Genomic DNA, 26,388 nt, shown 5'->3' on the forward strand with positions numbered 1-26,388 from the left:
CATAATCTAATATGGCTTCTGTGAGAATCCTGTATTGTTACTCCTGCAAAACTAGAAGTCACATCAATATGGGAAAATGTTTCTTATAAAACCTTTTTGATTTTAAATTAAAATGGTGTTAATCTGACGTCAAATATGGATACTCTGGTGGATATCTTGAGAGCTTCATTTTGTCGCTACTCCTCTAAATGGAAAGTGATTTATACGTGGGATTCTCATATCTTCTGGTGTCTTCTTGGTCGTAAATAACCTGACTCTAAATATAGTTACAATGGCGGCCATCTTGAATTTTTTTAATAATCTCTAGTTATCCCAAACGAATATTTATGCCGACGTGGGATTTTCACCGGTACACTATTATAACACCTAGTTAGCCCTAAATGATGTAGGCTGCCACTATGGCTGTCCTAAACTGTTGCCAATCATGTATCCGATATGGCTGTCCTAAACTGTTGCCAATCATACATCCGATATGGCTGCCACTATAGCTTTCCTAAACTGTTGCCAATCATACATCCTATATGGCTGGCCTAAACTGTTGCCAATCATACACCCGATATGGCTGCCACTATGGCTGTCCTAAACTGTTGCCAATCATACATCCGATATGGCTGGCCTAAACTGTTGCTATCACTACTCCTAAATGGATGGTCATATTTACATGGGGTTTTCACCAAACGATTCATGACATCTTGTTGGATATTACTTAAATGTACAAATCTAACGGTTATACGACTACCATGGTGGTCATCTGAAAAATCTTGTGTTATTCCTCTTTTTAAATTAAAAGTCACTTTGGCACCAGGTTTTCATCAGAAGATATATTATGTTTTCTAGATGGTTGTAAATGAAAATAAGACAAACCTACCCTCAATATAAGCACATCAGTGGCTCTCTTGAAACTATTGTCTCTACTTCTCCCAAATGAATGGATACATCACCATGACATTTTCGCTAGCAGTCTACCTAGTTGGTCCTAGATAAAATTGATGCCAGTCTAACATCCAATACGTCTACCACAGTAGAAAGTTGTAAGATCTCGTTATCACTGACGAATATCGGAGATGGTTTCAACACTCAGCAGTTAACAGAAAGAAGAAAAAAAATATTATCTTTAATTCCCGGACATTAGTTTCTGCTAGAGAGCACCAGCCCCATTGCGAGATAATTGTGTAATTATTTTGCTTAGTCCACCACTGTGCTTTACAGTTGCCATATATTTTGGTTTTCTCCGCGCTAGATCTGTGAAGAACACAAGCTCAGAAGTTCATTTCATATTATTTTAGAGGATGGATTGCATTTTAAGCACGATCTAGTTAATATTTCCATGTGTTTTTCTTTTACTTTCTTATTTATTTACTTCTTAAAAATATTATTTAAGGTGGTTTGCTTGGCAATACGTTTTCATCTTTAAAATCCTTTTCCGATATTATGAATTATATTTGATATTATTTTACAGGAATACTTATATTCCGAACACACTTTAAAAAGTACTCTCTTCCGGATCTCTGCAGGGATAAAAAAATTATTTAACAAATTAGAAAGTATAACTACACACCGTGACAACACGTGATCAGAGCGAATTCGAGCGTGGCACGGGGTAATGATAGCCGTTGCGAATTCTCATCTTCTATTTGCTAAAAATGAGCCAGAAAGAACCGAACGTTTCCTAAGGTTAGTTTTCTTATATTTAGGTGATTTTAAAAAAAAAATCTTAAAATTGTTTCGTCCCTCGAAAAATAATAATGAGAATGATACAAAATTTTAAACAAGCAAATTTTCAGCAACTCACAATTGTACTAAAGTTGTTCTTGTATCAAGGTGGATCAGTGCAAAACGACCTGTTTGCGGGGCGGTTTAACTTCAAACACTGATTGCTATATGGTAGTACGTAAACGTATTGCAGTTAATACTTATCTTGATTATTGTTAAAGAATGTTCACGTTGTGATGGAAGTTGTGAAATATTTGCTTTTTTGTGTGCATTATGCTCGTAGCAGACGGACACAATCACGTGTAATGTAGGATAGAGCTATCCTGTATCGGTATTCTACAATGGAAAACAGTATCATACGCCTTTAGGAATGTAAGAATCTGACAGCATACTATTCTTGACGTCACAAATGACTTAACACTGTGCAACAAAAAATGATCTTTACAACATGTTCCCACATTACTTGTGTTTAATTGGAAGGGGCAAAGTGACACGCTCTATTTTATTTATTAATTTCACTTCCGTTTAGTTAGCCCTGGCAGTAGCTTAAAGCAATACAAAATTTGGTTTAGCTTCCATTTCATATCGAGAATATGCCATTCTGCACCACAGTCGCTAAGCAAGCGCATCTGCTATCTGGCCATTTATCCGATTCTAGATAGTATCCCTATAACAACCAGTTTTGTAGACACGTATGTATATTAGAAGTCTCATAAAATTGTTCCAAACACTTTGATCCTTTACAGTGTTGTCTTGCTTGCCAGTGTCAATCTAATCTTGATCGTGATTTGAATAAAATACAATTATTTGGAAAAATATGTTACCTTTTTGGGGGGTTTCGGGGGGGGGGGGTGCAAAACGAAAAATTCCCCATGCTCATATAAGTACTTCCTTTGCCAAATCTTCAGTTTCTAATTGGAATGTCTTCGGCTTTTCCTATCGCATGCTAGAGGAAACCTCGGAAGTAAATAATGGCCATTTCGAACTGCCCTCAAACCAGTGATTGGCATTATATCATAATGGCTTCGTGACGTCACAACGATTAGATGGTGTCTCACCGCTAACAGCAATAGTTACAGACAATCGACATTAGATGTCTTGAATCTTTTTAGCATTACAAAATTGCACATATCACATAGCCAGCACACTTTTCCTACACTATGTGCAGTGTCATTTTTTATATTACAGCATGTTACAATATCACTTTATGTGATTCTGTCTGGTCTTAATAACCCATGACATTCTTGCGCAATATTCTCTTTTACTTATTGGATGCGACCGTGGGAAGTTTTTCATTACACCATCTTCTAGAATGTTTTCAATACTACTATGAACGTATTGGCTGAGATTTTTCAAAGCTAATTCCGAAATTGAATTGGCAAAAATGATTACGTCTTGTCAGAAAGAGGCCACTTTACAACCTTCGTCATGTATATTACATCATGCTATGAAAAATGGCGTAAAACCCTAAAGAAAAGAACGGCAAATGCAAACAAAACGAAGGTTATTGTTTTGTAGATATTTGGTGTGGGAGCAGGGTTGAGTTTTATACATGTGACATTGAGCCCAACATATACAAGCGTAGATTAAATGTTAACTAAGTAAATAAACGTATCTTTGTTCACAGAATAATGTGTAAATAAACCAGTTTACCAACTTACTGGACTTCATCCAACCACAACATCTTTACGCGGTAAATATGTGATGCAATTCCGACTCAAAATGAAATTTATTTATGTCTTATGTAGTTCCAAATCAAATAATGCAAATATTTGGTCACAAGTACATTACATTAAGTATGAGAATTAGTGCATCCAGCAATCTTCTTTTCACATGAATATCACAACAATGTAATGATTATCTGCGAAAGTGACAATGTAGGTTAGACATGGATAGTCTACTGTATTGCATCAAACAACGTGACATCACACACGTTGAACATTCTCTGCTGATAAATGATTTTGTCTGTATAAAAGGTTTTGTTTACTTGAGGAGCACTTGTTCTTTGATTTATAATTTGTAGAAAAGTATAATCGACCTTTAAACGTTATCACTTGTTCAACTTATTTTGGGGTTATTTTTTTGTACAGAAAACACATGCAAAGTGCATCGGCTTTGTCAGAAATAACAAAATTATTCGTTCTTTTTTCTCACTAAATAATTTCCACTGAAACAAAAATATGTGATAAACAGAATCTCAAATGTGTTATGATTTAATATTAAATTTATGAAACTCCTCAAGACGCGCAGTAGCTGGACATTATCCAACTTCTTTCACAAATGCAATATCAAATCATTACCCATTTGATATCATCTATGTGTAACTTTGCAAATTAAACGTACATATATTTCATTGCTTCGTCGAATAATATTTTCAGGACCTGTCGTTTTAGTATACTCTATTTATCCTTCTCAATCTAGCGGGATGTTCCTACGCAAAAAAACCTCGCCAATCTATCAAGTATCAGAGAGTGTAAGTTATTCGACTCACATTCGAAAAAGATGAAGACGTTTCCGTTGTTTTTACATGTTGTCAAGCTCCTCAGTTTCAAAGTAAATCTTGCATGCAATCTGCGAGCATGATACTTTAAAATAAAATATTAACAAGGGAAGTAACTCTTTGCGTGCCCTTCGTCATTTTTGTATATCGTCATTATATAAGCTATCATCATGTTATTTCTGATTTTAATTTTTGTTTAAGCAAGGATATAGGCGACTCGAAATGGTAGCACGGGGAAAGTTGACTACAGAACACACCCATACGTTTTTCCAAAACACTCATCTGTTCTGAGTTTTGTTTTCCGATAACATGGTTATGCAGAATAAATCCGTCTCCAGAGCTGTTGTCGTGGTTGCTCTCGCCTCTTATGATGAAAACGAACTTTGTATGCTCTCTCTCTTGTTAGACGTGCAAAAGCGATGCGGAAAAAAAGAAATACACAAAAAAGACGCGTAAATCCATAGCCCCCATTTTCATACTACTCTTATGAGCAGCAAAATGGAGAGCTGTGTTTTACCTAAGGAATATTCAAACAGAGGTTGCTGAGCGCCTAAAATTATCTCCGTTTCTGTCTTTATGTCTAAAATTATCTCCGTTTCTGTCTTACTGTCAGCGTTAATACTTCCTCAAAAGTCTGGGAATAAAAGTAAAGAAGAAACAAAATCAGGTTATAAATATGAAACATGTTTACTGACTTATACTAGTTGTATATTTAACTAGTTATAATATTGTGTATTTTTGTACAACATATATTACTTTTTATATATATCTAAATAACTTAGCACCATTTTTACATTATCTAACATTAGCAAATACACTTGACTTGCATCTCATATTAACCATTGCAAACAATCATCAACAATTTAAACCATGATAAACTCTCTACTTCTCAACTTTCGAAATGAGAGCCATCTGAATTAATAAACGTACATAGACACCATAGAAAATGCACATCTTGAAAACAATGTACTTTGAAAGTTCTAAGTATAATCTCATTTCTTTAATCTCATACAACATGGTTATCTGTTTTAGTCTATTAAAACAAATATTCAGCCAATAACAAATCCAACATTGGCGTACGGTTTATAGTTCAAGATATGGAAAACTACCACTTCGAGCACTAGCGGAAGTCACAATTTCAAAAAGCATATTGCCATGGTAACCATACATATAAAATATAAAACCTGTAATCGCCACACGATATTTTCATATAATATGAATGCATAAAAACCAAATCGGAACGAAATAAATGTTTTAAACCAATATCAGAATTCTATTTCTGTAAACCTAGCTTTTAATTCTATCCTGCTGCATCCTACCAACGAAGCCATGTTAAGGGTCGCGTGCTGTCTGCAGCTGATGGTCATGTTACTTGTAGGACTGTCACTTTCAGAGAACGATATTTCTTTAATTTCTGGACAAACTCAAAGGTCATACAACTGGATGTTGCTATAGCAACCATATCGCTACCTATGGTATGATGACAAGACGCAACAATGATGATGGCGGTAACTGGTCATTCCTGTAACCAGTTGCCAACTCACACGAAAACCAAAACTTTGCCACAATGTCCGATTCGTAAGTTTGCAGAAATATGAATCAGCCTAGGTCGTATGCACATACTTTGATGACGTATGCAAAAATGATGGTGGCTATACGATTCACTATGGGAAACCTGGCACCGGTCGATGACGAGACGTTGATGACTGTGGACAGTTTGATTGCCATGGAATGGTCAAATGGAATCTCCTCATTGCAGTAGGAAAATCCACAACAGGACACACATTGCTAAAGTTGAAAGATAGAAAGAAGATAATTAATTACAGTAAGATAATGTTTCACTGAACTGTCCATCTGTCTGTATATGAACGGATTCGACTTGCTTGTAAGTCGAGTCCAATTGTCAAAAACACAATCTGATCTGCCGTCACATAATGCGCAACAGATTAGGGTCTACGTTGTTTATTCTACTGGCTACTACGAACAAACTGCATAGACACAGATCTGGTTGCGCATTATGTGACGATAAAATCTGGGTTATGTACAGTTTGCAGTTGTTATCAACCAATAAGCTAATATAAGGCGTAACATTAGTTGGAAGTTCTAATACCTAAATGGAAATCTTGCTCCTCAAATATTATTTTAAACTATCATTGGAACGAAAAAAAAAAAGACTTGATTTAATAGTTTTATAATGGGAAAAAATTAAGAATCTGATCGTTATTTCACCAAGAGTATGTGCATTTTAAACGCAGAATATAGCCAATCATCAAGAAAACATGAAGAAAATAAAACAGAAAAATAACAACAAAAAAAACCAACAAAATAAAAAAAACAAAAACAAAACAACCAGTTCCTATTTAAGCAAAACAGAAATTCGTATCAAGTTTTTCAAAACCTTGGGAGTGTCTGCCTTTCAAATCATACACTCAAGGCTAACAAAGTGCTTGAAATCATTATCATTACCTAAAGGTGCTTGGAAGTCCTTGAAGTTTTAAAGGAAGTCAAAGGTCGGTTGCATAATTTTCTGAAGCAGTTGAAGTCATGATGATTTTACACATTCATTGAGATAGAAGCGATCTATATTCTACAACATATATGTTTTGCAAAGAATGTTAATAGGTAGATAATTATCGATGCTTTGTTGCTTTTAATGTATATTACACAAAAGAGAAGAAAAAAAATGATCCGTCCTGCTTTTGGGTCTTTGTGATTTTTTTCACACTTCTTTTAAATTCCTTAAAATATCATGCTTTACTGTACTTGCAACACAGTATGAACCCAATATTATGTTACTAATGGCTTACTTCAAGGCCACTCCGGCCTGTTTAATACAAAGTCTTTTTTTTGTATTCTAAGATAAAACAATTTTATCTTTCCCGGTCGTTTTCTTGTCCGCATTCGTTGAATTTAGCAACATAAGTGTTGTGTGTGGATATGTCATTATGTTTCAAAGTTCATTTTTAAAATCTGCATAAATCCACAAAGAGTCGAATAAATCTTATATAACCTATTTGTTTTAAGATTTGGTACAATAGATTAAACAATATATATTAAAGGCGAATCAATGTCGCAATGTACGTAAATTACTTACCATTTCATTATTAATGTCAGTTTTATGACAACCGACAGATAGGGCATTACACTGTTCCAGCGGTGCACAGCTTTTATCCACCACTATGCTTTTCCCAGTAACAATGTTGATACGATGAACTGTCTTGCATACCGTGTGGTCTAGGAGAAAAGATATATATATATATATATATATATATATATATATATATATATATCACGTTCATCTAGTTGAGAAGAGAGAGTAACAATATTTCCTAATTTAAAGCAAAGAGTAAATGAAGTAAAAGAAAGAAAATACTGTTCTGAAACTGGTATGCGTGTACGTACGTACGTACGCATGTATGTATGTATGTATGTATGTATGTATGTATGTATGTATGTATGTATGCATGTATATATGTTTAACTTAACGCATTAGCCGACCTAACGAGAGAGAGAGAGAGAGAGAGAGAGAGACTTACTCTGGGGGCAAAATTTATCTGGAGCCCACTTGTTACATTCTTTATTGTTCATCTTTGCGGGACAAGTATAACATGTCAGATCTGAAATAATGTTAATGAAGGTGTTAATGTCGATAACATCAACATCAATGATAAAACTTTAAATGCATACAAAACCTTACTCCACACATTAGGCTTCACAATGTGCATTCAGAGAGTCTATTTATTAGTAAATATCATGACGGGCGACACTCCAAATTTTCACGTATTATCTTGGCAAGGATGATGCGGAGTTGGTGGTGGGCGTGGGTTGGGTTCAAAATTGGAATGATTGTGGGTGGGCAGTATATAACTTAGGCTACTTAAAATAAATTTTACTTGCCTCACAACTACTTTTAGGTGGTTGCTATTGGAAATTTTCGCCCTTGATGCAGTTAAATGCTCATTTCCAGAGGACTTGCTATCAGTCATCCCTTTGGCCTTGACTTGTATTTTTATAACAATAACTATACCAGGCCTGCTTACAACACAATTATTTTTTTCCAGATGTTTGTTAACTAAAATATTTTATAGCAATGAAAAAGAAATGCATGTATTATTGCTGTAACTAGCCACGTATAGCGTTAAGTCTTGGTAACAGCATATTCACTTATCCGTAATTCATATAATATGACATCACAATGGAGTATGAAACATAAAATTTCCCTCAACAATAAACTAATTTATCCGTTAGTCAGACTTCTTTTGAACGATAACTGTTTCAGTTCGTACTGGAATAAAGAGACATTACTGCATTCAAAATTACCCATGTGATGTCCATCCAAAATAATAAAAATTACACAAACACATGCAAACAAAAACAAAACAGAAAGACAAACAAACAGCGAAACGTCACCACCTTACCTTTTGTCGAGTCTCTTACGCTGATAACGTAAACTGCAGACACGACGTGACTAGCCAGTACTGCCACTATCACCAAACAGACAAAACGTGAGGTATTAGCAAATATCATGGCGGGGTTTTAGCACAACGATCTGAAAAGAAGAGCTCCAAATTAGGCCTTGTGATCACCGTCTATTATCGCTTATAAGTCGGATCCAACTGTCAACAACATAAATAGGTTGTCGCATGACCCAATGCTTTTTTTTTAATTTATAGTGACATATCGTTACAAAATAATACACAACGATCTGCCGGCGCATTCTGCTACGGCAGATACGGGTCTATGAAGCTTGCATCTGAATTTTAGTTTTACATGAGTACATACGGTACCAATATGACGTGTATGTAAAAATGTGATTTCTTCAGATCCTCGTGAGCTTGAGTGTAGAATACGAAATTAAGATCAAATACTATTTTTCGCTTCCTTTACGCCAAGCGGCAACATTCGGTGCAATGAATGGCTTGGCTTTTTAGCTTATGCATATAAACTTTGGTAATAAGGATAAAAGCCGAATTTACCCCTTAACTCAAATGATGGTTCATCGCAAAATATAAGGATGTTGAGGCTGCCACCACATTAGTATTCTTTAGTGACATAATGAGGACGTGTTTGATGGCTCCCCTATGAGGGCCGCCTCTTCCTGTTCGGAAAATAACACGATCATTTTAACAATGCATCACGAATATTCAAGAAAATTCAAGTCATTAGATTTAAATAATTAACGTACCAGTGTAACTTACTTTGAAGAGAAGACATTTAACAATATAGTTAGGTCATCAGGTAAGGATAAGATATAGTACCGTAATATAAAGTATAAAATTTGCCGATGACCTGAAGGATAAAGACAGCGCTTTTGCATTCCCCAAGCGAGATATACCACCTCAAAATCCCCAGATGTAATATATCATATCACCGTGTTTCCCTGTACCCTCATTTGCGCTTCAGAGACCCCCAAAATTTTAATTTGACCCCCAATTTTGATACAAAAGTTTATGAAATTGCTCAATTTGGCAGCCAATTTTGACACCAAGGAGATTGTGGACACTCAGTATCTCACCCCTAGAGTATACACTGCACACATATTGAAAACAATTCGATGGTATTCACGATCTTCATTATAAGGGAGTATAATAAAGTCCTTTATAAATTGGAAGACAACAAAAAGCGCTAACATTCCTAAATACATGTTTCGAAATTGATATTTGCTCTTGTAGGCTTTTAAACTGCAAAGGATATACATATTCCTGCCTGGTAATTTAAAGTAACAATTAAATCGCTACGTATTAACGAGTCAAAGCTCTCGCAATAGATCAATGAAAAAAAAAAACAACACCTTTTTGGAAAATGAAATGCGAGGTGTCGAAAGAAAGCGAGGAAAGCTAGGTCCTCAAAGACTCCTCATACAGGTTTGCTGCGGTATACACAAGATTTGGTTGTTGCTTCGACTGGATGGAGAGTCGGAGTCGAATATTATTTCTTCTTTTTTTTTTTTTTTTTGGTCTCTTCTGTGCAGCATTGGACAGAAAATAAAAAGCATAAAGATTAAAAAGTGCGTGTGGTAATGGAGACATTGTCGCGAAAATTGATAAGCATCATAATGTATGAGATAAATCCGTGATTTATGAGAACACTGGTCCATGGAAAATTGCGCCTTCATTTTCTACTTAACTGGTCGAGAAAGGCTCCATATCTACGTTCGACATCACTAAAGATACAATCTAAACTACAATTGAAGTAATTGAACTGTTTGATGATCAGAATGAAGAAAAAAAATACTCAAGCCACACGCAGTCGGTATGTGAGAGCACTGCTACGGTTTATTGAGTATACAGAAAAACAGTAAATTAGAAGTTAAAACGGTGTTGGTGATCCGAATATAAGCGTTATAAATGAATTAACAATACGACTTTGTGGGGGGGGGGGGGGCGGGACTGTTTTGCCTTTAGCGGCTATAATTCCAAATTTGAGATTAGGTAAACGACCCTGTCCGGTATCAATGTATAACGATAGACACGAATAACGCATGTAAAGTTAGGGTCGTGGATTATGTTAAAACATTAAAACATTAGTAATGTATAAGAAAGATATAAATCAACTGTGAAATAAAACAAATCAGGATATTTATTTCATTCTAATCATCTCGGATTGGGGATTATTGTAATCAGTTTTAAATCACCATGCAGCTATGTGTAGAAACACTACGTTAGCAGTTTGACAGTTATAAGACTGCCACGTAGAACGGGTTCAAGATTTTTACTCAGGATTCCATCAGGAAAAAGAGAAGGTGCGAGAAAATAAATAAAGATATCCATTCGACAAATCCTGTTTCTTTTCTCCTTTGAATGTGTTCGTTTCAAATAATTAAAATACGAAGGTGTAACGATCAAACATACGGCAGACTGTCAGACATTATATTACAATAACAATTAATGCGATTTTAAAAATTACTATCATGTACTTGTATGAGAGAGAGAGAGAGAGAGAGAGAGAGAGAGAGAGAGATTATTATTATTATTATTATTATTATTATTGGTAGCGTCAAGCACAAAGGATCTCTTTGTTAAATAAAAAACAACAGCACACCTTCCCCTAACAAATACGCTTTGTATACAAAACCGTCCACCTCAGGTGATAAGAAGAATATCGAACACATCAGCAGGTGTCAAAATCAATTATCTGTCCCTCCCCCAGTTTACCTGTAGTTTACCCGCAGACCACCACGATAAATTTCCCAACTGAGCAATTAACCTGATTGGCAGCTCAGAAAGGAAAGAGTCATTCATTTCGTTCTCACCAGACAGGTCATGTATTATCATGTTGGAAGAAAAGATAAAAGGAACCGAATTTTGTGTCCTAAATACACGCTTGTATTTAAAACATTGTCAACCTGTCACCACTGAAGTACTGGCCTTCCAGCCAAAACCGTTTTCATACAGCATTATTAACCTGGTTAGAGAGTGTGGATTTTATATCACAAAACTGGAAGAATAACTGTGATCCTTCAGTATCGATTAGATTTTTAACTTTACGTGAAATACAGTTTTCACTCAATAAGTGTTTTATTTTTGGCTTGTCTATTTTTCTTTAAACCACCCTCAAATGTCATTTTAGTTTGACACGCTTGAAAGAAGTACACTGAGGTAGTTCCTGCTAATAAACTACTGCAGTATCACAACTACAGTGCTGCTGTTACTAATTACAATAATGAGGAGGGGGAGAGATCAGTTAGAAAAAGAATACGTGCGCGTGTATTAATAGTAGTTATTGCGATGGAAGTAGTAGTACTAGTAGCCGCAGCAGTCGCATTGGTGTCAAGAGTAACAGTAACAGAAGCATAGTATTTGCAGTACCAGCTGTCGTTTTATTACTAGTTTCAACGGAATAAAACAAAAACACACACCGAACCCCACACCCCAAAAGAGATCGTTGTAGTTGTGGTAGCACAACAGTGATAATATTAGTACTGTCAGCATCAATAGAAGTATCCGCTGTATCAACAACATTAACATCAGCGGTTGCAATAGTAGTATGAGTAGCAGTTGTTGTAACAATATTCGTATCAGCAGTAGCAATAATGATGGTTGCAGTTTTTATAACAATATTCGCATTGCAATAGTAATAGTGGTGGTTGCAGTTTTCATAATACCAATATTAGCATCAGCAGTAGCAATAGTGGTGGTTGCAGTTTTCATAACAATTTTTGCATCAGCAGTAGCAATAGTGGTGGTTGCATTTTTTCATAATGACAATATTGGCATCAGCAGTAGCAATAGTGGTGGTTGCATTTTTTATAAAACAAATATTCGCATAGCATTAGCAATAGTGGTGGTTGTATTTTTCATAATGACAATATTCGCATCAACAGTAGCAATAGTGGTGGTTGCATTTTTTATAATAAAAATATTTGCAACAGCATTAGCAATAGTGGTGGTTGCATTTTTTATAATAACAATATTCGCATCAGCAGTAGCAATAGTGGTGGTTGCAGTTTTTATAATAACAATATTAGCAAAGCAGTAGCAATAGTGGTGGTTGCATTTTTTATAATAATATTCGCATCAGCAGCAGCAACAATAGTAACAGTATTAGTACAAACACAAACAACAGCAGTAGCAGTAGTTGCTGTAGAAGCAGTAGCAGTATTTGTGCTATTAGTAACATTACAATCAGCATAATCAACAACATTGTAGTAGAAATAGTAGTAGTAGTAGTAATTGTTGTTGTCATGCGATTTTAGCAATTACGCATTTGCATCGAAACAGCATTCTAAGTCTTTCGGATTTATAATAACAAATTCGAATATCAGTCAAATCAGCCTCGTACATTTACACAAACTGGAAAGATATAATGGTTCACCATGGTGTCTTTAATAACACATCATCCGGTTCTTGAATTTGTTTTTCTCGTACGTGTGAAGAAATAATTAAATTATGAATATATATGCATATATCATTCGGTTGTCGCATAATGCGATATTATTGCCATGCATAATATATAATAAGCACCCTGAATTCACGAAACAAAATTAATAAATTTATTTTGAGAATTAAGAAGTACAGAATTTCGTGCTTCCAATTACAGACGTAAAACAACACTCTCCACCACCTTTATGCAACTTAAATTGTATACTGTTTCATAATGATTGTTATGGCATTTGTCAGTAATAATGGTGTTATACAACGCCTGTCATAACCGTGCACCTCAGGTGGTAATACATATTTTTGAAAAATATGACAACGTTCGTGAAATTATAGACAGGAATAATTAATTATGCACATATTATGTTTAAATACGATCTGCCTCATATTAATATATTATTATTATTATTATTATTGTTATTGTTATTTTTATTAGTCATTTACTATGTGGATAAGGGTGCGAATAATGCGTTGTAAAATGATGTGTATTTGTATGTACCAGTAATGTATTTCTAATTGACGAAAAGGTTAAAGTTATTTCTTTGCTCAGTTTATATTATAATTCACGTAAGAGTTTGTAAATATGATAACATGTATAATCAGGAATACCTGGTGTCATTAAAGCGACGTGTTTCTGCATGAGAAAATGTAGTAGTAACACCCAATGGGGCATCTATTTATCCTTTAATTACTCCTACATACATACATACATACATACATACATACATACATACATACATACATACATACATACATCGTAAGGAGCGGGCGACCGTGAGAGTTTGCATTTTGTGGAGTTTGCAGTATTTGTTTTTTAACTGTGTGGGCGACGTTTCGTCCAGCATTAACTTGCGATGGCCCTTCTTAACTAAATACCTACCTACCTGCCTGCCTGACTATCTACCTACCTACCTGCATGCCTGCCTGCCTGCATGCATGCATACATACATACATACATACATACATACATACATACATACACCACTGTAACAACAATATTATCGTCGATCTTATAACGTACCTATTTGAGCTATATCTTCAGTGTTAGTACCTGTACATGCCAGCCGAAACCAAGCAGATAAGATACTTAACAGGAGACATTAAAGCTTGTTAGAGGTGTAATTTGCGTGTCACCTCAGTCAAACCCTTTCTCTGAAAAGTGTCAGGGTTGCGTGACAGGGGTTTTGGAGCAGACTTTTCCTTGTACGAGATATATTTTAAACGTGGGATTCTTTGCTAATAAGGAAACGACATAAGAATTAAACAAAAAAAGATTTGCGGTGCACGTGTATTTCGCTTTTTATGTTTACTTCAGTAATTATTACTCAGATTTTATCCTTTTAATTGATGTAATTAATTACTTCTCATACTTCATCGTGTCAACTTCTCTAGTTAGTACTGTGGGATTTTCATCTTAACTTCTGTAATATTTTTAGTTGATACGTACATGTATTGTATATAATCCGACAATAAACGATGCTTTATATATATTTGAACAATAGATGATACATACATGTAATGGATATATATTTGGAACATAAGATAAAATTGTAAATAGTCCTAGACAATTAATTCTCGTCACTGTAAGACGAGAGGAGAGAAACTTCAAAAATGGAAAGAAAATGAAATAGCATATATATATATATATATATATATATATATATATATATATATATATATATATATATATATATATATATATGATATACACATATGTTTCCAATATAATAGTTTATGACAATATTAACTGTTTAGTAAAATGACCATCTACTATCCAAATTATCCCGTTTGTAGCTTCAATACGTGCTACATTCAGGTTTAAAGCAGCCATCTTCTGAGTTGAGACAAGCTCGGTATGTGTATGTTATGTCAACATTTATACAACTGTATGTACTTGCTTGTAAGTCCAGTCAAACTGCAAATATCAATGATACATAGCTGCCATAGCATACTGCGCCTGCAGATCAGGGTCTTTTTTGTTTATTTTACTGATTACTCCTAACTAACTACACATATTCAGATATGACGGCACGTGATGCTACGGCAGAGCTATGTCTGTCTAATTTGCAGTTGTACTTGACTTATAAGCGAGTACAAACGGTTCATCGTTCGGCGTAAAGACTTCAGTTTACTCGTTCCATCTGCCTGACTTTTGTCTTTATTTCCAAAGATACCATGATACGTGAAATTTACATTATATCTATGACTATATTTACTTTTTATCCACAGAAAAGTATAACTTTAAAGCATCTTAATTCTGACAATTTCAAAACATACGAGAAATTGTCTCTGCATATAACATACAAAATGAGCAATTGAGGAAGTTATGATTTTGTTGACAAATGGATATGTAGGCAAACTTCTGTGTAATATTTTCCGCTGCGACCATCTAAGACTTGAACATTGCTTATTTGTATACGGTAACAAGATAAATTTCTGCAAGTCTAAATTGTAAAACTGAAAATTCCATTTTCTTCTAAAAGTTGATACTTCTTTGTTTCCAGTCAGTTTTTGTTATATATCTCCAAATCCTTTTTTATTTCTTATAATGGAATACACAGCAATATGTATAAAGGCTGTTGCAGATATGAATCGTAATTGATGCTAAATGTATTCTTTTGTCTTTATAGCTGAAAATATTATCCGAAAATCTAAGAAACTAATGTTAACCAAAAATCTATTTGAATAGGCATCAAAATGTATCCAGGAAACATCCTTATTAATAAAATCATGCACATTTCTAATACCTTCCTGAACCATGTTTTCTAATACACATTTTTATATATATTCTAACATAAGGAGTAAACCAAATTTCTGCTTTCACACCGTGTCTAATTGCAACTATTCTGAACGGCCCAGTTAGTTCTAAATATGATTGAAAGTAGTCTAACGAAGATCGATTATGATTTTTTTTTCTCCATCGAGTTAAAAGCTATATTCTGTGTAAATAGACATCATCAATACTTGATACTAAAATTATAACAAATGTTTACATTTAGATTCACAAGACACTGGAGAGAGAGAGAGAGAGAGAGAGAGAGAGAGAGATTTTGACACAGAACGAATACATATATGTACAGAACGCATGAACAAATGAATGTGGGTGGTGTCGCTAACTAAAATATATTTTAAAATATATTAAATACATTACTCACTTATTAACTGACTGAAAGAATTGCGGCAGAGATCATTGTAGAGAGAAACAGGTTATAGGGGTGAACACACAGTTTTAGGTCTGAAATCCTGTGTTTTGAGACGTCTCTGTTCAAACAATATTCGTGAGAGTCACACATTTGCTTTGTAATTGTTTATGCCATTAACCACATTGAAACCTTGTAACCTCCTATCTTGTCTTGAAACACTATAGCGTTTACATTGTGATAAAAAAAAAATATACGAGTAAACAAACGATAGGAATTTAATACAGTTGAAAACTAATACAAAACACTCACCTGTGCGCAGGTCAATTGTAATTGAAAACACGCATGTGCGCTACTAAGCAAAGAACATTACCTTTGTCTGCAGGTGAGGAGGTCCTAACTTAATCCATTTCCTTCCAAAATGTACACCTGGAATTAACTTAACCGAGATCAAATGCTGAATCTATGCCGACTTTTTTTATTATATGTTAGCCTCTTTACAATACCAGTCAGGTAAAGGTAACATCTCTTATTTCGTTCTTTTCTGATGTAAACTTTATTAGCTTGGAATAGTAAAGACTGGTAGTAAATCGTCGCTTATATAGCATGGCACCTGTTGTAGTCATACGTAAAGATAATGATCTTCAACGCACTTCAATAGTATAGTTGGAGGTCATGGGCGCAATTCATTATTGTGTCTTACATCGTAACTTGTGCTGTAATCGGTGTTGATATATTCAGTCTATTATCACCTGTTAATTACCTAACAAGGACTTCGACAGCAGAGAGGATGAGGTGAGGATACATTATTTCGGAATAGTGTGTTCGGTATAATGGAACAATTATAGATTTCATGTCCAACAAATTATTAAAAGTAATTGTTTTTAGCAGGCGCTTAAAAGTGTGTAATCTTATAATCTAATTTGAAAATAGCGTTTCCTTATGCATCAATATATATTATTCAAACGCACAACCCACTTTCCAACTTTGTTGAGTCAGAAAGGACCGGTAGGCCTACGGTTAAAGGCCAGGGTTAAAAATGCCCGGTCCAGAAAGGTCGATAACAAGATGCAAAAGACCTGGACGGAAAAGGCCTGGGTTAAAATAATAATAGTAATAATAATAGCAATAATAATAATAATAATAATAATAATAGCAATAATAATAATAATAATAATAATAGCAATAATAATAGCAATAATAATAATAATGATAATAATAATAATGAGTCGTTGTCTGTAAATAAGCGTCAAATCACTTTTTATTTTATTTTTTATAACTGTACCTGCAGTTTATCCTGAGTGTTTAAAAAGTCATATTAACAATCGTCAGTCAAAGTCATTTACTCTACATTCTTCCAACGCTTCCTTCTCCTATTTTCATTGTAGCATTAATGACAACTGTGCAGTATCCATATATATTCACTTCTTACTGACTGATATGTTCTTTACATATATATCTGAAACATTAAGCAGCACAAAATGAAGCACTGGACAGTGAGGATTGCCATCAGGACTCAAATGAACTACTGATATCAAACAGCAGACCTGTGCGGATTATACAGATTGCAGTACCGGTATCAGGAACAAATCAGCGATCACGTTTTACCTTTCACAATTCCTTTACCAGTTGTATGTCTCAGAAATATTTCATATGCCAGGAAACTTTAGGACACGAAGTCACTGCCATCACAACTCTTTTTCATGACTCCAGTCTCAAAAGAGCTTGCTGTGTCATGCAATTTCAACAACTTTTGTAGCGATTACTGATACACTCCTGACTGAACTATCTCGTGAGATTATCGATAAACTTCAGATATGAGATATCGATTTGAAACCAGGAACTATAGTCGCATTCTTTGTTTAAAAATAGTACTCGACAGGGTTTTTAAAAAATATAATAACAGGAAATCTGGTTCTAATACGCAGCGAAAACAACACATTTTCTCCATTGGAATATGTTCTCTGAAATTTGTTAATAATGATAGCTAGACAGTGAGTAGTAAAAGTATACCTTTTCTTCTTGCCTTTCTACCCCAACGTAACAAAATAATTTTAATAATGGATGTGACATATTGTGCAATGATACGTTACTGTACATTATTCATTGATATTTCACAATTAAAAGTAAGGATTTTTATATTTATGTATTATTCATTTTTGTTAGTATGCATGTTCGTAAGTAATTAGTAATGCATACAGAAATAGGCCTTTTTGACCGGGTCTTTCAAGCAATAGTCCGCTTTGGCCATGGGCCTTTTTCGTAGGGGCCTATTTTGACCTTGAACCCCCTGCTTTTGCATGGTAACTTTTTGAAGCCAAACAAACAATCGATAGATAATATCTTCGAGTATCATCAAACAGGGGCCAAAAAAACAAAAAACGTACAAGTGGACTGAATAATTATTTACACTCGATGTTACCTTTTAACATCTGTCATTAAACGCTATATATATATATATATATATATATATATATATATATATATATATATATATATACTAGAATTTTCCTATATGACCTGATGAAGAATGTATGAAAAGATGCCTCGGTTTTACTGTTTCCACGGCTTTTGCCTTCCAGTGTGGTAGCGCTGTGACGTCGTCTAAACAAACCTAAAGTCCTAATACTATATACCCGAAATAAAATAGACCAATCCAATAAATATGTTGAAATAGAGCGAAGAAAAAATGTGTTAGATCACCTTTTTTGTATTGATGATTAGAGTTTAATTTCGTTAAAATAATAACATCATGGATCGTGGACTTTGCTTAACTGCATAGGGATGAAATCGTGAATTTTATGTTTTATAATTTCTACAGAATGACCAACATCATATCTGTGAATGTTACTTAAAGAGATTCAGTGATGGGTGTACTTGTACTAAATTCGTACCAATACATTCACCCAAAGACTGCCACTGCAATACTAACCTATCGGAAAATCTTAAACAGAGCGGACACTTGTAACATTATTTTCATGCCTCTTCATTTTCTGTAAATAATACAAATACATATTCAACAAACCGAATATCTGAAAAATATATGCACTTACCAATAAAACCAGCATTTAATCCACGATCTTTTCCACTTGTGAACGACGATATGGAAGTGAACTGTTCCAAGTTGATTCGTCTCTTTACATACTACTAAACTGTGCTAATTTATATGGAACATATGTGCCGGCTTCTACAAAGGACCGGGGTATTTTATAACGTGCTAATCGCAGGTGATAAAACAAAACATCAAACTACCTCAGTCGCATTGTTGGTCTCTAACAGGACAATCTCCTTTCATTCAGACTTACTAATTCCTTTCATTACGTTAAGCAATCAATCTAGGCTTTGGTGATCCGATAATTAACGAAATTTCGTATCTTTCTTACTGGTGTAAATTATGATGAATACCGTACTATGATTGGATTGGGCTCTGTACCTGTAGTACAATCAAGTAAATAAACTGATTCATTCCTTGGCTTAACTTTTGAATAAAAAGCCGCCGACCTACCACTAATTACCTATGATTTATAGCATTTTACCGGCCTTTGTGTGCGGTTGACTTGTAAAAAGCAAACAGTATTGCTCCTGCCGGCTAAAATTCCTTAATACCCGTGGAAAGAAATATGTTGAAAAATAACATCATTGTATTGCGGCTGTCAAGAATGAAAAATGCATCAGCGCTATCATTACACCGTTCAGGTGTAAAATACCAGTAATATGTGTGAAGAGAGAGAGAGAGAGAGAGAGAGAGAGAGAGAGAGATTTAATTTTGTCTTGAGATTTAATTCACCATTAGTATTACTCTTTTCCTTTGTTGAAAATAGTGTATGATTGTTGTTATATGTAAGACAAAATAATTTTTGTTCCATGTACTACAAAACATAGTGTTTCGTATAATGCAAAACATTTATTGATTCCTACCATTCACAGTATATGAATTGAATAGTTTCTACACATTTCTTTAGAGAAAATATTGTAAATTTTGTTACAGCTAAATTTGACAATTTGGTATAACATTTCAACAAAACATTCTAATTGCCGAAGTGACAGATGCTACTTTGTCATTTTGGACGATACGTCGTGACAGAAACAAAGATAAGAGGGGTACAAATTTGCCAGAAACAAAGATAACAGGGGTACAAATTGTACTTTTCCAGCATAGGGATTTAGCTATAATTTTTCGAAATACGTGACGAAACGAAAGATAGCAACAGGGTATGCTTGCTTCACGGATTTTAGTACCCTTGATTTTTTGTACTTTCATCTGAAGATGATTTTCTTAAAGTCTGCTTTGCTGTGAAATGTTTCAAAGTTACTGTTGAATTTCGAACAATCAATCATTCGATGTATACTTGTGTTTTATTGTTTATACATTGACGTATTGCTGGGACTAATACATTGGTATGTTAGTCGCGGACTAACATGTTTAGTTGTATAATGTTAGTTTGAATACACACATTCTTCTTCTTTCTCTTCTTCTTCTTCTTCTTCTTATTATTATTATTATTATTATTATTATGCAAGTTAGAGGTAACATACAGTGTTACTATTTAAGTCCCAGACAATCATAATTCAAATTATTATTCCATTTCCTAGAAAGTATGCATAGTATTATTATACAAGTCCCAAATCAAGAGACACATTATTTAATTAGTCCCAGCATAATGCAACTATGTTTCCTCCAAACAATATGAGCTAAATCAATAATCCTTTTTCTTAACTTCGCTTTTCTTACCTTCTAAACACGTGCCCACGTTATTCCCAGATCATGGGACGCAAAAACGTTGATCCATGATACGAGTCAGTTTTCAATAATTGTCCTTCGTTGGCAGTTTCACGTGCAGAAGTCCATTGTTTAATGTATCCCAGAAGACTCATAGAGTGACCAATGCAACTATACCTGTGTTTCTGTTGCAAATTCTAACGATCGACTCGAATACAATCGTCTCATATAACCCGATTTCTCTTCGCAAAAGTAACGGAACGGACACTTAATTTAAATGGAACGAATAATTTGTAGGCAGAGAACTAGGACAATCTCTGTCAACTTTTTTTGTTACGGTTTGAGTGTCCGTCTAGGCGATTCACGTTGTCTCTTCGCAATATTAAAGACCAATACTTTTTAGGTCGGAAAGAGATGAGTCACTCTGACATCATGCATGAAAGAGGAGCCGACCGAATATTGATCTTCTGAAATACAACAGAAAAGTGCCGAGCATACTGTGCGAACGAAACTGTAGACAATAGACAGATGTAGCGTGAAACCGAGAATTAAATTTTTATTTTTAGCTTAATGTGGCAGGTAGGGATTAAAGAATATTTCATAAATGCTTTCAAAGATAGGAAATGCATTCCAACCAATAAGGAAAAGATGGAGAGTGTGGAGGTGGAGGAAGGCGTCAGCCTGCCCCAACAGAACGCGAAACAATCGGAACGGTTGCAGGAGTCAGTTTTCTTTATAGTTCGATGCCTAGTTATGTTTTGGTAACACTTAGCAGACAGAAGCTTTTCTATAATAGAGACCCATTGCCTACTCCCCCCCCCCCCATCACCCAAAACACACACATACACACACCGCAAAAAAATATTACATTCTTGGTTCCGTCACAAAATTTTCATATGAGATTGATTGCATAGAATTTATCTTGTTTAGAAAGAAAGATAAGAATATAGATTTATTGCCAACAAGGGTCTAACAATTGATAATTAGATTACTTATACATGAGATTTATTAATGTTGATGGTATGGCTAGGGAAATAAAGAAAACCAATGGTATAAGATGCATATTCTGACCAGTATTTTTTTTTTTTTTTTTGGGGGGGGGGAAATTATAACAGAATTATTTTATGAGTTTACATGGGAAGATAATGATTGAAATATTAGTACAGCTTAGTTACTTACAACTCACCCAGCTTGTATGCATTACGATTGTTGAGATACTTCTTATATTGTTTTAGTGTTTTCTTTTATCTGCAGCATGGTGAGATTGGTTACGGTTGAGACATTGATTGTCGTGCATTAGATTTATTAAGGCGAATCATATTACCTCAAGAAAAATTAAAATAAAGTAGATAAATAAAACATAAATTACCTTGTTAATAAATATTTGATTGGGGAGTTGAATGCGCGCGAAATACATACCTTCGAATGATTGATCACGCCCCGAAATATCCACCCATATATATATATATATATATATATATATATATATATATATATATATATAGAGAGAGAGAGAGAGAGAGAGAGAGAGAGAGAGAGAGAGACAGACAGACAGAGTGTGTGTGTGATTTAGATTTTTAACGTAGCTTTAACAATTTTTCAGCAATTGCCGCAGACATGTAGCATGATGTCCCACCCAGTCACATTATCCTGTCACCAGGCCGACCAATCCTAACACTAACCTCTTAATGCTGAGCGCCAAGCGAGGTAGCTGTTTGTACCATTTTTGTAAGTCTTTGGTATGACTCGGCCGGTGTTCGAACCCGCGACCTCCCGCATCCAAGGCGGATGCTCTAACCACTTGGCCACCGTAGCGGTGTGTGTGTGTGTGAGAGAGAGAGAGAGAGAGAGAGAGAGAGAGAGAGAGAGACAGAGAGAGAGAGGTTAGTGTTTGATGTTTTCCCGACGTTTATAACTAAGTTCTTAATCAGGGGAAGCAGCTACATTAATAAACCTGAAACCTGAAATATGTGCATGATTAAATGACAAGCAAAGCTACACACCAGCTAAATTATGACAACAATGTCAGATCAAAGTCAATATCAGGACGTTTAAAATGTTTTGCATTCGAGTCAAAATAGCAATGTTGATAGAAAATAACAAAAAATTTGAATTAATTTCGTATTTATTAGAGAAAAAAATAACTGTTTCGTTATTTATTCCTGGCCTGTGACCAAGGTTCGCTGACATTTGTATCACATATCCGGTGTCCAGGAGAGCTTAGAGAACTATCAATCACCACCTGTTAAACAAGGTGCAATAAATTCGGAATTTGTTACCATTACGCACATATTTTATACTGCCAACAAATCGTTGCAGATCAGGGAGGAATTCCCAAACTAGAGTTATAAGAATTACGTCACTGTTGTGCGGAAATGGTAACTAGCGAAAGATTCGTAAAACACAGATTTTGCTGGCTGAGAAGTAAAGTCTTACTTTATCATTGGCAATGGCACGTACAAAGAGAACATCGAGAAAGTCCACTGGGGGACCAAACCCCGTATCGCATGAACAACCCTTTAGAATACACTATGAACCAAAATACCCCATCAAAATACAGTAAAAACTAAAATTTTGAACCAAATTCTTTTTCGAAAGTAAACAAACATACACACCTTTGGGGGCAACACTAACACATAATAACGCTTTTTAGCTGGATAAGTGGGGGATCGGTCTGGTGCTCCCCCCCCCCCCAAAAAAAAAAGTCCACCGGAGGAAAGGCTCCGAGAAAGCATTTGGTAACTGAGAAGGAAAGTCTTAAGATTTTACTCAAACCCTTGCCATGGCACAAACAAAAAGACAGCCAGGAAGTCCATAGTAGGAACGGCTGCACGTAAGTGGGCATAATTGTCAAACTTCTCAAATTTGGATATAGAATCGTGAAAAGTTAACTATAACATTATAACAAAATACAAAATTCGGAAGAATATACAAGGAGTGAACACATTTCAGACGACGAGGAAAGCGAGAAAACATGGCGGCGGCTCATAACGCTATACTAAATCTGGAGACATATTTTAAGACAAAGCGAATCGACACAGAAGAAGGATCATTTCTAGAATGTAACTATCAAGAGCGAACCCAATATTGAAATATAAGTAGTATACCAAGAGAAAGGGTACCAAGTACTTCAACGGTAATAATAGTTCTAAGAGTAGTGAACCCTGACATAGTACAACAAATCTACTCGATACATAGAAAGACTTACCTAGTAACACCATGAGGGAACTCACCGGTCTTACCGTAGAGAGGACTAAACATCATGGGATAAATGGTAGCAGTGAGAAAAAAAAACAACACCGAAACCAATACGAAAGAAGATCAAGAAACAGATAGGAGAACTCCACTTGTCTGATATCCCAATGGAAATACCCCTACAGGACACTGTCGAATCTTTCGGAAAGAAATTTGGAATCAAAGTAGAAAACTCAAGACTGGCAAAAGTCCCAGGATTTTCCATCTATAGTGGAATCAGAATACTTGAAATCGAAAAGACCAAGCTGAAGGAAGGGTCTTTTATTTACACAGCTTTCCGGTTAAAAAATGGTATAAAGGCTGCATCTACCATAGAATATGTAACAGATGCTGAGAGACGGGGCATACTCCGCACAAATGTCCCAAAAATCAACAACAACAACAACAATTGCCCGGGCAAATACAACAACAACAACAAGAGAGTCAGGAACAATAGACAGTAAGACAGAAAGTGCACCAAATTGAGGGCAAACATAACCTTGAACAAAAAAATAAAGAACAGCAAACGCAACAGATTGAACAACAACAACAACAACAACAACATATAGAAAAAGAGAAGCAAGGAAATAAAAACACAAAAACACCAACAAGGAGAACAACAACGACAACACCTAGAACAAAAACAAGCCCAACAACAAAAACAAAAGAATTTGTCGAAACAAGTAACAGGAAAACAGAAAGCAGATGAACCCAAAAAGAAACTAAGGATGGAAGGAATAACAAAGAAACAAATACAACCAATTACAAAAAAGGAAAACACACAACAAGGGAAACATATACAGGAGGGAAAACGAAACAGAAGAAAAACAGCGAAGCAAAGAGAAATAAAATATTACAAAAGAAACACAAAACAACTGGAACACCAAATATACAATCACAACCAGCCCAATGGACATGCAACCAGATAAATGAGTACCTAGAAGATTATGACAAATGCCAAGAATATGTGGTGTCAACTACAATGACAATGCCAGAGAAAATAACAACCGGACCAAACCCATCAACTACGAAAGAAAAAGCAGACACAGAGAAACGAAAAAGAGCAATAAAGAGGCACAAACGAGAAAAGATGAAAAAGGAGCAAAACTTTCCTGATGCACGATAGATTATCATTTCATCTTTAAACTCTTTAAAAAAAATAAAAACAATAGCATTCAAAAGTATAGCATATACGCAATAAGAAGTAGAGCAGGAGGGCCTCCCCAAATGGTCTGAAAAGATCAATCGGTGAGAGCACCCTCCAATAAAAATATAAGAGTGCACAGTAACTTTATTTCAAGATAGAAGACAGAATCGATGGAATAATTATACGCAAGTATGAAAATATTCAAGAATTTACACAAGCCTACAGGGAAAAGAAACATAGAGCGAAGACTACTCACGAGCAAGGAAAGTGGGAATACATGGCGGCTACTCACAATGCCAAAGGAACCTGGTACTATGTTTTAAAGCAAGAAGAATTGAGACTGAAGAAGGGTCGTACCTTGAATGATATTATCGAGAGGGCATCCATTAATTGGATATGAGACACATACCGAGGGAAATATTATATACTACGTCAACAGTAATACTAGCCCTAAAACCAACAACCCGGACATCCTACAACAAATTTACTCGATAAACAGAAAGGGATATGAGGGATATATAATAAGACCAAGAGGAAACTTGCCGGTATTACAGTTTGAATAACTAAATATATCGGGAGAAACGGTAGTAGTTAAAAACACATTACCACGCCTATAAAAGATCAAGAAACAAAAAGGAGAACTCCACTTATCAGACGTCCCCTTGGAAATACCCTTAGAAGACATGGTCGACCGTTTCGAAAACAAATTTGGTATCAGGGTAGAGAAATCTAGATTGGCGACCTTTCCAAGATTCCCCATATATAACGGGACTAGAATACTAGAAATCGAAAAGACGAAACTCGGAGGTATCAAAAGAGCGTTCTACTTGTACGCATTTCAGACGAAAGCCTGGTACAAGGGGTGTATACATCAAAGAAAATTTAACAGATGCGGGGAGACGAGGCACATCCCACATAAATGCTCCCAAAATCAGGCGAAAACCCACTCAGGGAGAAAAGAACACACTTACACATCTACGCTGGAAATCCTCCCGAAAATTAGGCAACAAGAACAACAAGAACCACCAGGACATAAACAACAGTAGGAACAACAAGAA

The 26,388-nt window shown here is 35.1% G+C and overlaps 1 protein-coding gene across 1 annotated transcript; it reads right to left on the reverse strand.

Moving 5' to 3' along the window:
- Positions 1-4,881: 4,881 nt before the first annotated feature.
- Positions 4,882-17,920, reverse strand: LOC149790533 (ly6/PLAUR domain-containing protein 6-like). Its single transcript, XM_089971413.1, has 5 exons — positions 17,515-17,920; positions 8,632-8,762; positions 7,750-7,830; positions 7,308-7,447; positions 4,882-6,001 (listed from the first exon to the last, which is right to left on the reverse strand). Exons 2-5 carry the CDS (start codon positions 8,738-8,740, stop codon positions 5,813-5,815), a joined length of 519 nt encoding a protein of 172 aa, XP_089827539.1. The 5' UTR covers positions 8,741-8,762; positions 17,515-17,920; the 3' UTR covers positions 4,882-5,812.
- Positions 17,921-26,388: the final 8,468 nt, after the last annotated feature.

The sequence above is a fragment of the Sinohyriopsis cumingii genome, chromosome 10, assembly GCF_028554795.1.
Source record: "Sinohyriopsis cumingii isolate HCF-2022 chromosome 10, ASM2855479v2, whole genome shotgun sequence".
NCBI lineage: Eukaryota > Metazoa > Mollusca > Bivalvia > Unionida > Unionidae > Sinohyriopsis > Sinohyriopsis cumingii.